Genomic DNA, 15,104 nt, shown 5'->3' on the forward strand with positions numbered 1-15,104 from the left:
GTAATATGCTGTCCAGTTTAACATGTATACCAGGTTTCTACATAAGGAGGTTTAGAAAAGTGTTTCTCACGTTTAAATAGGTAAACAAAAAGAGAATTGTCAAAATATTTACATTTCAAAAATATTCTCAATCTAATTCTGTAGAAGTTGTATGCACCCTTCTCTTTGCCCGTCCATCCATCCATCCATCCATCCATCCATCCATCCATCCATCCATCCATCCACGCACCTTTCCCTCCTTCACCTTCTACGTTTAAATCGTGACCCCCTTTTGGAAATATCTATCCAAAGTCACTGTGAATTAAAAATATGTTAAAACTCTGCACATAGCAACAATGAGAAATGAAAATGGTCAGAAATTAAAACTCTCGGTCTTTGAAAGTCCACCCACAGCACAAACACTCATGAAGTGATCCATGATGTGTCATGCTTTATTTTGGGTTCTGGCAGAGCTTACAGAGAGGAACTTGCTCTGATCTGGTCAGCATTCCTGACGTGCCCATTTTCATCGCAGCTAAGCACAGACCTAATGAAAAATCCCCCAAGAGATCCATCTCCTTCCCTCAACGGAGTCTAGTTTGATTTCACAAAATGTCACCAGAGACCGTTAACGCTCGTGTCTGTTTCTCCCTTGAATACACAAACTCCGTTATCTCAAGCACTTCATGTCGCTCTGTTAGTGCAACGATGGCTCAGCTTCTTGCATGTGGTATTTGTACCATAACATCATGTTTTTGAAACCAGCCGAGTCATGCAAGAGGCCATGAACTCTGTCATCGTTACATTCAGCCACAGCAGTGAGGCAGTAGGGCAGGGGTTGCGGAGTTCACCCTGAATGGACAGGGCAATCATCTAGAGACTGGGATTTGCTGGTGCATAGTTTTGAGGAGAGCATGCTGTGTGTTTTTGTGTTTGTGTGGCCTGGTTGGATGTTTTACCAGGGCAGGAGGTTAAATACCAGCCTTCAATCTGCGGTGCCGTTACAGTCAGTCAGTGGTCAAGGTGAACACACACGAGGAGCTCTGGATGTGAAAATTTGAAGAAGTAACTTTTTCAGTGAAGAGGCTGGTTTCACGTGGGAACCAGCTGGTGCAGCACACCGCCTCTAAAACCCTCATTATGTTTATGGATCATAGCCGGGCTGAGCCGAGCAGCAGGAATAATTTTAATTTTATTTCAGTTCGCTGTGATGAAGTGTTTGCATGTCCAATTAAAAAGAATTATCTACATTAAATTCATGTCTGTGTGCTGGACGACATGGCCAAAAAACCTACCACAATATAGACGTTTGATATTGGTCGATGTCGGTTAATTATTGTTTTTTTTTTTTGGTTTAGATATTTGAAATTCTGCCAAACTGGTGGTGTGACCTTTACTGTTTTGTCCACGGTTTTCACTCCACTCCGTTGTTTATTTTTATTTTTAAGCACTTATGAGACACGATGGCAAAACCTGAATCTGCTGCACAAGTTACTTAGCAGATTGTTGCTAGGCAACCAAAGGTTGAGGGTGAGGCAAATCACCAAGCTTAGCTTGATCAGCTAAAATCTTTTTCTCTGCCTACATCCCCCAGAATCCTGTGCAGTTCTGGATTGGCATATATATTGATATTGGGGCTCCACATATTTAAAAAAGTTTGTTTAAAAAAATAAAATAAAATTTACCATACATCGTTGAAATGGTGTTTATATCACAGATCTTAGCATATTGTTTATTAAGATTGGAGAATGTTTGTCCACAGTGGTTAAGGACAAAATGGTTTGTTTTAGGGCTACACAATGTATTGCGACTATACAGTCATAGCATTATCATTGTGTGCAGTATTCATTTTGTGAAGGACTATTTGGAACCCAATAATTGTTGGCTAATATATTCCAAGTGTAACGAACAAGCATTTGCATGCAAATGTCATATGTAGCCCGTTGGACAGTCTCACGGCAGCAGATGCTCACACTGGATACAAGTGGATCTGTCCAAAAGGTCACCGGGTGATGAAAACCCAGATGAGAAAGAAAGGAAAGAATAAATTAGGCTGTTTCCAGGAATAAATAATAATAAAGATTGGGTACCAAATGGCAAAGCTGAATTGATCCAGTGTGGTTCTGCTTTGATTTCATCAGTATTCATTTTATTGCCGCCACCCTTTAGTGTAAAGAAGGTAGTTATTGTTTTTTTTAGTTTGGGTAAAGATGTTTCACCTCAAATGGAGAATAAAATACATTTTTGAAGAAATAAGTGGCACTCTAATCAAGGCCGAAAGCAGCATTTTTTTTTTTTTAAAGGCGTTAGGTTTTGCTTTCATGTTGCTTTCATTTTCCTCAAAATGTCCCTCAGGGCTGCATCGAAACCTGAAATTAAGAGATACTTCTCCTTTTTTACTCTACAACCCATTTGTCTAGGTTTTCATAGCATTACTTTGTGGTTTGAAGTTTAGTTTCACTTTCGCATTGTTGTTGTTGCTGTTCCTGTTTAAAAGACTCCTCAAGCTGCGTCTAAACTGTGCAAAGTTGTAGCTGAGAGAAGCCAAGGAATGCCACCCTTAGTCTCCATACAAGTCATGTTCTTCTAATGGGAAGCTTTTCATCTTAAAGTCGCCAAAAGATCGTTAACTACGCCTTCTTTTACTCTTTTTTTTTTTTTTTTTTTTTGTGGTAAAGCAGCAGATACAGAGACTTTAAGGCGTATGATTTATAAGAACACAATAGAGAATAGAGAAAAGGAAATGATCTGTCCCGAGTATCCCACCTGTACTGACCAATGACGTCGCTCCGCTGGCGACACGCTGTTCCTTTTAAACTTATCACTGGGACTCAGTCAGCAGCTTCAGCCGCCTTGAAACCAATGTTTGTACCGAAGGTTTATCTCTGTTTGCACAAGATCTGTGATGCAAACGGCTCTTACAGATTTTATAGAATTTCCTCTAATGTGACGTGAAAGTTTCATCATTTGAAAAGCAAAGTCTGCTGCAGACTGGTGGACAAAACGAACTCGTTCTGACCATGTTTCTTTCTGTTTCTGTAGGAACTGAAAGACCTGACTCAGCGAAACGAATGCTTGGATCTGAAGGGTGAGCACAAAAATAACACGGCAGTCGCGGGCAGTGTTGTACATTCAACTTGTGTGTTTTTGTCTGCCTTTAATAGGTTAATTGAAACAAGCTCAGATGAACAACACGCAGCATTTTAGACCTCATTTACTTGGCCAAAACAAAGAAGCATTGTCAAACAAGCAAAGTGTTGGCTATTTGCTGAAAGAACAACACAGTCAGAGCCTTAATTAAGCCAAAATTGTAAAAGAAAAAAAAAACTAAACATTTTGCATTTAAGATGAAAAACCTTCTTTGTCTGTTCTACCCAGGACTCCTTCAGTGGCATTTTCCCAAAAAGTAGTTGAATTATTTCCTTATTTGCATCTTTTGATGCACTTCCACCATTGTGCTATAGTAGTTAAATAAAAAATATGCAGATTGTGCTATTTCTTTATCGTCAGAATAATCAATTACTAAAATAATCATTAGGTGCAACCCTAATCCAGAGGAAATGTCTCTGATCGTCTTTATATTCAGTAAATAGAAATTTGCAGGCTTTTGTTAAGTCACACCAGGGGCCTTAAAATCAGGATGAGGTTCTCACTTTGCAAGACTCCAGATTTTATTGTTCCAAAATCCTGTGCTTGGTTGTTTATTATTGTTATTATTATTATTATATTATTTTAGTTCCAGATACAACTTTTCCAATGTAAGGCGCTTCGCTCTGGTCTTTTTAATGTTTTCTCATCATGAACTTCTACCTTTTCCCCTCTGAGACGTGCAGAGTCTGAGATCTGACTTTTGCATTCTTGTGCAATTTCTTTGAACACAGCACAGTTTGAACTTGAGGTGAACCTGCTGGAACAGCCACTGTGGGGATAACTGGAAACTGCCGAATGTTTGCTACCCCTGAGTTATGATGTGCTCCATATTATTTGGAAATGACTGTTTTGACCTTTCAGAAGAAATGTGCAGAAACCAGAGACGCTCCATTAAGAATGCTGTGGCTGATTTATGGTCACCTTTTTAATAAAAATAAAAAACTTTGACCTGCTGATTTCAAATTTCTCTTTAACAACTACATTAAAAGAAATTGTGATTGTGTATCTTCCTGCTGTAAGTGTTCATTAATTATTTATTTTAAGAGCAGAGATGATGCAACACCAGGACAGTTGTTGCTACCAAAAGTGTTGAGCTAAGATTTTAAAAGTTTCATTCTCGACAGCAGACTCCTGTCTGCATCAAAACAGAAACAATCTCCATGTCGATTTTCTGGTGTCAACTAAAGGTCTCGATCACTCCAACTCCAGATTCGCCTCAAAACGTTGTAGGAAATACTTCATTGGTATAAATGTATATGTCTGCTCTTCCTCCAACTTTATGTTCAACAGCTGAAAATCTCTTCATTATTCAGTAACGTCTTCCACTCCAGAGTGTTGTCGTCAGTTTATCTTTATAGGGCATAGTGTGGTGTGTTTACTGATTGGGAAAAAAAATTTAAAAATCAGGACTTAGATTTTAGATTTTATTTTATTTTTTTGCTTTACAGTATTTTTGACCCCGTTTCTTCTCCTGCTTCACATAAATACTCAAATGTGTGTGTTTGTGTGCTCAGGTGAGAAGCTGGACTACAAAGCGTGCGAGTCTCTGGAGGAGATTCTGAAGAGAGTCCAGTTTAAAGTGATAGACCTGGAGCAGACCAACCTGGATGAAGATGTAAGATAACTTGAAATGATCTCTCCATCTGTGTTTTTGTTTCCTCTTTCCAAATCCAGTCTGTGATCGTCCTCTCCAGGATTCAGAGGGGTCGTCATGGATTTGTCTGATTGTCCCAGATGTTGATTTGTGAAAAAATAAAAAAAGAAACTACTGGAAATGTTGGGGTTGAGCACATGTTCTGGTGTACGGAGAACTGGGATCCAGGTTCTGACCGTAGAAACTCTCATTCCAAAGCCACAGGATGTTGTTGTACAATACAGACAAGAGACAGACACACAACCCGAGTGCATAAAGTTAATGATTGATTGATTTTCCACTCAATTTCTAACAATGAACTGGCTTCTAAGGACAAACCTACTTTTTTATTTAACTATTATTTTTTTACCAGACGTCCCTTTTTTGAAGGACTCTTGATGTCTTTAGGTCTTCATTAAACATCTCTGACATTATTCAAACTAAAAAACAAAAACAAGCCGTTTTTATTTTTCACTAGTTGTAGTGGAAAATTTGACTCTAAATGCTCGGCTATAAATCTTTTAACCTCAGTAAATCAAGCTCAGGCTTGAACTCAAACAAGAAATCAGAGTTTTGTCCATAAATGCTTTGCATTTCTGTTAGTAGTTAAATCATAACTTACTTTGCTCTTATCTTTACAGCACCATCTTGTTTCAGTTCAAATGGCACAGTAGCAAAAGTTATTATAAGAGCACTTACTAATGCCAATTTAACCACCATCTCCAATCTTGCTTTCATTTTCAGTCACAAACTCTACCTTCAGATATCCACAGATAAAAAAACTAAATCTGAAGCTAAATCGGAGACTAACGATGTCTCTGTCTTTTATTTATTTCTTTTACATGATGTGGCCTAATTGAACCTCCGATACTGAACCGAGATGATTTTCTCTTCGTTGCAGAAATAAATAAAAAGTCATTTTACTGTTGGCACCCATTTCACACTGAAACTAAACAAAACAGACGTCTTGATTTCCTGGATCCAATGAATTCAGCCTGATTTGATGTTGGGGGAAGATTTTGAAAGAAATTGTTTGCTGGACTTTCTTTAAAATAAGATTTTGGAGAAACTATTTGCTTTTCTGCTGCTAATCTGAATCATTTGCTTGTTCTTTTGTTTTTTTAGTCCCTGAGAGGGTCCTAAAGGTTACAGATACTTTGTCTCAGTTTTATCCTAAATATTTGTTGTTTACCTTACAAATTGTGGCATTTTGTCTAATCTGTCCCCTTGAAGGGAAAAGCCATCAGGCCTTAATATTTGGATGAATCATGCTGCTTATACATGTGCGTTCTAGAAGATACGACCTTCACAGTATTCAAACAAATGCAGCTTGACATTTAAAGGTTTTTCTTTTCTTTTCTTTTTTTACTGATTTGGAGCAGTTTTCCGGAAAAATGAATGAATTAGCTCAGTGAGTCATTAACTGAGTCACTGCAGACGAGTGTCTCGCTTTGGGCTCCGATGAAACAGAAGTTTGAAAGGACGAATTATAGAAGAGGCTCGGCTGGTTCGTCTGATTTTCTAAAGGAACGGGGATAAATCGCGCATCGACTTGTTTTTGAGGACGGATTCGTTTTCTGAAGTGGGCGGGAGAGAAATGCAGAAGATGGTTTACACTTGGCAGAGAGTCGCATCTGCATCGCGGCCTCATGTCGGGACGGTTTTGGGAGGATGAAAGCGGAGAAGTGGTTCGGTGGGGAAGCGTTTTGAGAAACATGTGGAGAAGCAGGCATGAAGAGTGCGATCACAGGGTGGCTTTTATTAGACTGAATGTGACTCATCTTCCCCCGCCCTGAAGATAAACATGCGTGTGTACACTCTGAAACATCTCCCAGTACGCACACGCACGAGAAGGCGAAAGGTCAGAGGACGTTATGCGTTATCTGGCTCATCTGGTTTTCGTTTTCTTCTACATTTCTGTCCTCAGAGGGAAAATACAAATCACACTCAGGTTTTGCCCCAAACTTTGCTGATATTTCATTTGTAGGCAAGGAAAACTCAACTAAACATCTTTATTTCTCTTTACATTTGATGATTATACTTAAACCTAATCTAGTGGTTGAGGGACGAGTTACTGTGATGGCAGTCAGCTAATTTACCGATCAGCATACTAGAAGATCAGAGTTTATTTTATCAATAATCTTGAAGACTAACAGCTTATACTTGTTTTTGCACTTTGAGCTTAATTAAATCAGATAAATGTTAGGGACTCATGATGTGATGCATAAATATTGATAATTCCTTAATTTATTCCCAGACTCAACACTACTACCCCTATAAAACGAGCTCGAACACAAATGTGCATTATTATGTTTTAAAATCTAAATTTGCAGATCAGACTTTAAAGAAAAGCAGAAGTCTTTACAGGAAAACCCTCACCAGTGAATTGTTAAAATATTTTATCATAAACCTGTTTAATAAGAAAGTAATCTTTTTAAGATAAAATCATTGCCCCTGACTTGTTCAGATTTTAATATTTATTCATTTAATTTTATTACATGTATTCCTTTGATATTTTCTGCTCTCAAGTAGCTTTATTTACGGTAAGGAGGAGAACTAATTAATTTCATATTAGTCTTGTATAACAACAGGAACAAAGACTTCAACCAAGTTTTCTTTACAATTTAACTTTTTTTATACAGATGGTTGTATATTGAATGTGTAAAAGCAAACTTTTATATTCAGAGAACACATTTAAAGTCATCTTTATGTGTTAATTGTGTTGAATTCATGTGAGTTTTTTTTTTCTTGTTTTCATAATAAATAAATAAATAATACCATAACCAGAGGAACTCTTAAAAAAGAAAATCCCAAACACTTCAAAAGGCATCATGCAAACACCTCTAATTTCTCACTGGTCCCAAAGAACCGCTCATAAATCCTCTGATATTTCTTAAGATGTTCTGACATAATAAACAACTTGGAACTTGTGTATTTTTTATTTTATTTTATTCCCTTTGTGATGTTTTTAAAAGTCCATCCTCGTGTTGTCGTCCTCAGGGTGCGTCGGCTCTCTTTGACATGATCGAGTACTACGAATCAGCCACACATCTCAACATCTCCTTCAACAAGCATATCGGCACACGGGGATGGCAGGCCGCCGCTCACATGATGAGAAAGGTGAGAGATCGATTGTTTTGTTTTTTTCTGACTCTGAGATTCAAATCCTCCCACCTTAAATTGAATTTTTTCCCAGTTTTAACCATGTGCAAATGGAAAATACACAATCAGATTTACAGCACATGATGTCTCGGAGGTTTTACGAAAACGAAACTAATTATAACCAATTTGGTGTTTAGATCAATGTTTGAAAAAAAGCTTGGTGGGGAAAAAAAATCTTATAAAGTATGAGATTATTTTTTCAGACATTTTTAAATACAAAAAAAGTCACATTATTTGCAGCGTTCAGGAAAAACTATTTACACAAATGTTATTAACTTGTATTAATAAAATGTTCTTTCTATCAACACATTCCCATAGGAGTAATTATTATTATTATCGAGTTTTTAAGCTTTGCCAACAAAATACATAATTTTAAAAAAATGTGTCATAAGCCACAGGATGTTGTATAATACAGACAAGAGAATATGTACGTAATTCATGTTCTGCTGGTTTTGTGTAATATTTTATAACTTTATTTTTTATAACAAGTAGTAGTGCTTTCTCATACTTTCTTGGGGAATTGAATCACAAGTTGTTTCCTCCGAGACGAATACTGATTCCAAATATTTGCATGATTTTGTAAAATACCAGCTAAGATTGGGCGACGTGTAACATTCCCCTAATCGATTTTCATCGGTCCGACAAATGAGGATGTGCGAAATATTCAGAGACATTTGCACTTTTTTGTGGGCAAAAAGATGTAAACATGCACAGACTGATTTGACAAAAATCCATTAATTAATTGCCGTACAAAACTACAACTCACCTATTTGGGATTACTTTAGCTTACTGTGATTATTTAAATAAATGTATTTTCTGAACATAGGATGCTCTCCTTCTGTACAGAGTTTGACTAAATAAATCGCAGATGCATTTGGAGTCTCTCTGGGGAAAACAAAGGCTTTGCTTGCAGCAGAAGAGTTAAAACAGCATGAGGTGTTGGGGCTTTTTTCTGTCGGCTGCATTTCTTTGGTTTCAGTCAAGCATCGTTATCAAGTCAGAAAGAACTTCATCGCCAAAAAGATGTATCTATCCAATCATCCAACCTTAATACCAATCCATGCTTATTAAGGCTCAATAACAAGTAATATAGACAAAGCAAAAGTTGCTGAAATTACAGCTTTCTTCAGGTGAGCAGCTAATTTGTCATCTGATCAGATCCGTTTGCCTAAATGCAGTCATTTGATCTCAAAGTGATTCAGTGGTAGAGCAGAAACGCACCGTGGGACGCTGGTGCCATAAAAACTTTTAAGAAAAAAAAACCAATGGATTATTAATGAGGACCTTCCTGAAGACTACACACACACACACATTTCCTTAGGAAATTTTAATCGACTAATGTTTTGGCAAATTGCTGCGTATGAATGAATGAGTGAGATTGAACCTAGTCTTAAACAGAAAACAATTCAAATCACTCATGTAGAAAAAAAAACTGACATCAGTATGTTGATTTGATTCACACAAATAACTAAGATTATAAATGTAATGTCATCTGCTGAGGAGCTGCAACTGCAGCGGTATGAATGTAGATTAGTTTATATCAGCTGCTTTATGAAAGGAGCCTGATTTGGTTTTGTGTTTGAAGCTGAGCCTCTGTCGTCGTTTCCCCCGCAGACGAGCTCCCTGCAGTATCTGGAGGCCCGTAACACTCCTCTGCTGGACCACTCGGCTCCGTTCGTAGCCCGGGCGCTCAGGATCAGCGGCAGCTTGGCAGTCCTCCACCTGGAGAACGCCGGTCTCTCTGGCAGGCCTCTCATGTTACTGGGTGAGACATGCAAAGGACAGGCAGCCTCTTTCTGTCCTCTCGGCTGGGTTTTTTTGCTTTGTTTTTTTTTCTCAGAAGGAAATGAAATCTGATCTCTCTGTTTATCCCTCCGGCGACTCGCTGTGCTTCAACCGCCCTCTCCTCTGTCAGCCACGGCGCTGAAGATGAACATGAACCTTCGAGAGCTGTACCTGGCAGACAACAAGCTCAACGGCCTGCAGGACTCGGCTCAGCTCGGAAACCTGCTCAAGTTCAACTACAACATCCAGATTCTGGACCTGCGCAATAACCACATCCTAGACTCAGGTACGCGACTCTGAGAAAAGATGAAATACCTTGTGATGTCTTTTGCTGCGAGGTGATGCCACATGAATAAAGTGGAATGAATTAAATTGGAAGAAAACTTAAGAGGCTGAGCAGATTTGAGCCTTAAGCAGCGGTTCACCTTCCAGCAGGAAGACGACCTTAAACGTGCAGCCAGAGCTCCAATAACGTGGTTTGCATCAGCCATATTTATACTCTAAAATGCTCTAGACCTATAATTACTGTTGAAAATATTTGGCAGCTGATGTTCACAGATGCTCCCCATCAGATGAGCTGTCCTGCAAAAAGACTGAACAGAAACAACCTAAACAAACGTAGCCAATACAAAGTAATGGCCAGAAAAGCTGAAATAAATGTACACTCCGCTTTTTAGTTATTTCTAAAAGGTTTAAAAACTATTTATTTTTGCCTTCCGCTTCATAGTTATCCATCAGTTCAGTGTTTGTCACTTAAAATCAAACTTTACCACATTGACGTTTTTGGTTGTAACTTGACAAAATGTGAACATTGCTAAAGAGCAAGAACTGTTTTTGGAAGGCACTGTACTTAACATTCAGATGATGCACACACTTCATTATTATTATTAGTATTATTGTTGTTCTTATATTGGTGTGTGTTTGTCGTCTGAGGTCTGGCCTACCTGTGTGAAGGACTAAAGGAGCAAAGGAAAGGTCTCGTCACTTTGGTGCTATGGAACAACCAGCTAACACACAATGGCATGGGCTACCTCGCTGCTGCACTGGTACACCACACACACTGTCTCCACCACACATATGATATGTAAACGCTTTTTCCCAAAATATAGTTTTCTTTCTTACTTAACTCAGTGTTTTAACGTCTAACCACATTTCTCTAAGAATAATGAAGAGTGAAAAGTGGGGCTTTAGTTAGAATAAACAGACTCTAAGGATTATTAAATGGGTCCATATTCAGCTGTGCATTGAGAAAAACTGTGCAGTGTAAAATTATTAAGCCTCCACTGCACATAGAGTTAAAGGTAAGATATGCAAACTAGCAGCTGTCTTTTTTTTTTAAAGGACAGAAAAAAATAAATTCCACAGAGATTCGCGATTCCTTGTCCTGGCAATTCTGAATCCATTCATTATGATCAAAAATCTGATTCATTTTTATGTAAAATTATATTTTGAAATCATTCTTTGATATGTAAGAAAAATTTAACCTGGTCTAACCTAAGTCTATTTTTGTTCAAATATAATCTGGTGGCATTTGATGCAGTATGGAGTCTTATTGAATTTATTTTAAACAAACGTTATCTTTGTTTCTACTGTCTTTTCTTCTTATCAGTCACATAATTTAAACATTATCTACAGAAAATTGGTTTCTGAATCAAAAAACCTTTCAGAATCAAAAAATGGATCAAATCGCTGGATGCAGAAACATTTGCATCTCTTTGTCCTTTTAATGCCTCTTCAGCGTCAGAGAATATGATTCAGGGTTCCAACCACCGCATTAAAAATATGTCTTATTTTATATCTTATTTTGTTCGTGAGCTTGAGGATGAATGTGTGTTTCACGTCTCTCAGCCATGCACCCAGAGTCTGGAGACTCTGAACCTCGGCCACAATTCGGTGGGTAACGAAGGAGTCCACAAGCTGAAGGACGGACTGATTGCCAACCGCTCTGTGCTCCGGCTGGGCCTGGCTTCCACCAAGCTGTCCTGTGAAGGTGGGAGCTAAAGCTGTGTGTGCGTGCGTGCGTGTGTAGGTGTGTGTGTACGTCTTCTGCAGTGTTTGGGGTCTTGACTATCTGACTGCATTAACGTTGCCGTGCAGGAGCCGTCGCTGTGGCTGAGTTCATCGCAGAGAGCCCCAGGCTTCTGCGCCTGGACCTGCGGGAGAATGAGATCAAGACCGGAGGCCTGATGGCGCTGTCGCTCGCGCTGAAGGTCAACAACTCGCTGCTGCGCCTCGACCTCGACCGAGAACCCAAGAAAGAAAGTGTAAGCATCAACTGCATTTAAAAATAAAGAAAAGGAAAAGTTATTTTTTTATTCTCTCAGTTTGACCCCATGGTTTTAACAGGAAGGTGAAGGTAGAGGCTCATCTAGACAGGAGAATGTCTGACGAGACATTTTGGTCAATGTCACCGCTTTGTTTTAGCATGAACTACAGTAATGTTACATTTAAAGATGAAGTGACTGTGAAGCACAAATCAAACGAGACACTGGAAATCATAAGTGCTGCAGCCCCTCCACCTGTCTGCTGTTGGTCTAAAGGTCCAGTTCATCAAAGGTCTTATATCCTTCATCGTCATCAGATTTATCACTGTCCTCTTCAGAAGCTGTAACCATAACAACAGCTGCAGCCTCTCCCGCCAGCACAGTAATAGACCCTGAATGCATCACGTTTTAATTCTCAGCGACGTTTCAGTGTTTGCAGGAAATCAATTCAATTTACGTCGAATCACGTTGTCTCAAGGCCCTTTACTTAAAAAAAGTAATTTAAATTTAATCACACATACATTCCAGTCGATCCGAGTCGTGAAACAAGTTTGGTTTATTATTCCAGTTGAAAAGTTTTTTAATAAAACCCAGCAGATTGCATCGAGTCATTGCGGCATCCACTCTTCCTGGATGAGCATGTAGTGTAGCGACAGTAGAGAGGAAAAACTTTCCAAATTGCAATTGATGTCGTCGTCACAATATTCAACAATAGCAGCACAATTTGATCTCTTTCTAATATAATGGAGCCCTAATATTAAAACAATTTGTTAAATGCCGCCTTACTCAACACACTGCACTACCAAGCCTCAGGTTTTTAAGAACAACTTAAACTCCTGACCAAAGAAGGGAAGTGCTGCCTGACTAACTTCCTCCGGTCTCCGCTCTTGTGTTTCAGGTGAAGAGCTTCATCGAGACGCAGCGCGCCCTGCTGACTGAAATCCAGAACGGCTGTAAGAGAAACTTCATCCTTGCGAAGGAAAAGGAGGAAACCGAGGAGAAGATGAAGCTGTCGGCCTCCATGGCTGAAATAGCCACAGAGGACGGAACGAGGGAGGAGGAGGAAGACGAACCGGCTTCAGCTGAGAGAAAGGAAGGCGAGGAGGAAGGCGAACCGACTGAGAATGCGTCACAAACGGACAGCGTGTTAGAAACGAGCCCCGATACGACCGCTCCTCCTGGAAATCTGGACTCCGACTCAGACACCGAGGACGAGGGGGAGGTGGTGACCAAGTCTTCTCCCGTTGTGTCGAACCAGGGTGCTCCAGTCAGTCAGCCCCCCCTTAGTGCCTCACGTACCCCCTCACCCCCCTCTGCCTCGCCTGCAAGAGCACCAGCTTTGATTTCGGGAATAACGGTCACAGAGTCCATGGTCCCGGTGCCTCCGGGGACGCCTCCCTCGCCCGGCCGCTGCATCTCCGTGTCGAGTCCCGGAAGGGGCCACAAGATATTTATGGTGACGCGGGTGGAGAGCCCACCGGAGCAACTGCAGAAAGCCGCAGCTCCTCCAGCCCTCTGCCCGCCGAAAGACTTGACGACAGTAACACCCGCACAAACACAACTGACACCGGGGGGCGCCAACGAGAGCCCGCCTGCTTCATCTACGGATGACAAAACGACAGAGGAGAGACCAGGAGCTGCTCAGAGTCCCAAACTAGACCCGCTGTCGTCGGAGGACGCGAAAGCCAGAACTTTAGATCCAGCAGGATTGATGGATCCAAGTCTGCCAACACCAGCATTGCCTTCAAACTCCTCTCCTCTGCCGGATGTGGCTTTGAAGCCAACGAGCCCCCCGGCTGGCCCCCTTCAGGGGCCCGACGCCGCAAAGGGAAGCAATACAGTAGAGGAACACGAGGGACAAGACGGCAGGCAGGGACCCTCCACAAATGAACTGGCTCAGCCGACACCTGCGCAGGAAGAGCCAAACGCTGACCAGACAGCAGGACCAGAAGAGTCCCCTCCCCCAAACCCAACGGACGACGAGCCAAGCCGAGAGGAAGCGAGTCCTGACCCGGTCCAGACCGGTCAGCAGGCTCCGTCGTCCTCCAATCCGCCTGAAGACGGCGCTGACGTGAATCCAGGCTCAAAAGTTAAAGACCAAGAGTCGACTGACGAGAACTCGGCCGATGAGTGTTTTGAGGAGGCGCTGGACGGAGAGGTGGTCGCTTCGGCTCTGCCCAACGGCCTGAAGACGGAGTTCTCCCTCCACCTGCTGGACGGCGAAACCCCGAAGCCCGGCAGCTGTGTGATGGAGCACGGTGAGTCGCTGCTCCTCCTCAGAGGACTCGCCCTCCACGCTGTTTTATTTGTTGTAAACATCTGTTCTGCATCGCCTTGCAGTCAGTTCCAGCTGTGCACTGGAGCTGGAGGAGCTGCTGCTGGAGGCCAGCATGGACAACGGGAGAGACGCGCCGTAAACTGGTGAATATCTGCATCTTACGACACGCTGGCCAAACGTCGTCTTCACGCTTCCAAGTGCTGACGAATCTACTGCTGAATACACCATATTCATATCATACAAATATGGATATTTTAAAGGGAGAAGCTAAAAGATAAATGAGCTTAGAGAGAGAAATAGAAAAGTTTCAGACTTTCTAAGCATCGTTGAGTACGACTGTCTTATCGTTATCCAACTACATTTTTTATCATAATAGGAATTTTGATTTATCGTTGTCATGATAAATTCCAGTTAATGTTTGAAAAAAAAACAAAGCTTTCCATAATGTTGGAATTGTTATTTTTACTATTTTATCCACTATTTGTTCAATGAAACTATCAGTAAATTTTAAAATATGATTAAATTGACTTGCCTTGTGCAGTTTAGTGATACAAATCACACTTCCTGACTGACTGCTGTCCTAAAAAAGTGAATAACAAATGCATATTTTTCAAAAGCAGTATTTGTATTTGCTCTGTCATGCAGGCACAGCCATACACTTACCTAAAGTAGAAATAATAGTTCTTATCATTTTTATCATCATCAGTCGTACCACTAAACGCAGCACTACAAATTGAAGTCCATATTCTCCAACCCGTACGTTGAGTTATTAATGTTTCTGTTGGTGTCGGATAATAAAGTATTTATGCTCAATGATGCCATTCCCATTAATTTCGTGTTACAACCACAAACG

The 15,104-nt window shown here is 40.6% G+C and overlaps 1 protein-coding gene across 1 annotated transcript in view; it reads left to right on the forward strand.

The window, feature by feature from the left end:
* The window catches only part of ppp1r37 (protein phosphatase 1, regulatory subunit 37), a 39,568-nt gene that overhangs the window by 22,615 nt on the left and 1,849 nt on the right, over positions 1–15,104 (forward strand). Inside the window, exons 3-12 of the mRNA XM_014991028.2 lie at positions 3,022–3,067; positions 4,644–4,744; positions 7,763–7,882; positions 9,539–9,689; positions 9,840–9,995; positions 10,643–10,755; positions 11,558–11,699; positions 11,807–11,973; positions 12,872–14,231; positions 14,314–14,394. Of these exons, the coding sequence (XP_014846514.2) occupies positions 3,022–3,067; positions 4,644–4,744; positions 7,763–7,882; positions 9,539–9,689; positions 9,840–9,995; positions 10,643–10,755; positions 11,558–11,699; positions 11,807–11,973; positions 12,872–14,231; positions 14,314–14,390 (2,433 nt within the window). The 3' untranslated portion in view covers positions 14,391–14,394. The remainder of the gene's footprint in view (positions 1–3,021; positions 3,068–4,643; positions 4,745–7,762; positions 7,883–9,538; positions 9,690–9,839; positions 9,996–10,642; positions 10,756–11,557; positions 11,700–11,806; positions 11,974–12,871; positions 14,232–14,313; positions 14,395–15,104) is intronic.

Source organism: Poecilia mexicana, unplaced genomic scaffold (genome assembly GCF_051168715.1).
Source record: "Poecilia mexicana isolate PSO_F unplaced genomic scaffold, ASM5116871v1 scaffold_13, whole genome shotgun sequence".
In the NCBI taxonomy this organism is placed as follows: Eukaryota; Metazoa; Chordata; class Actinopteri; order Cyprinodontiformes; family Poeciliidae; genus Poecilia; species Poecilia mexicana.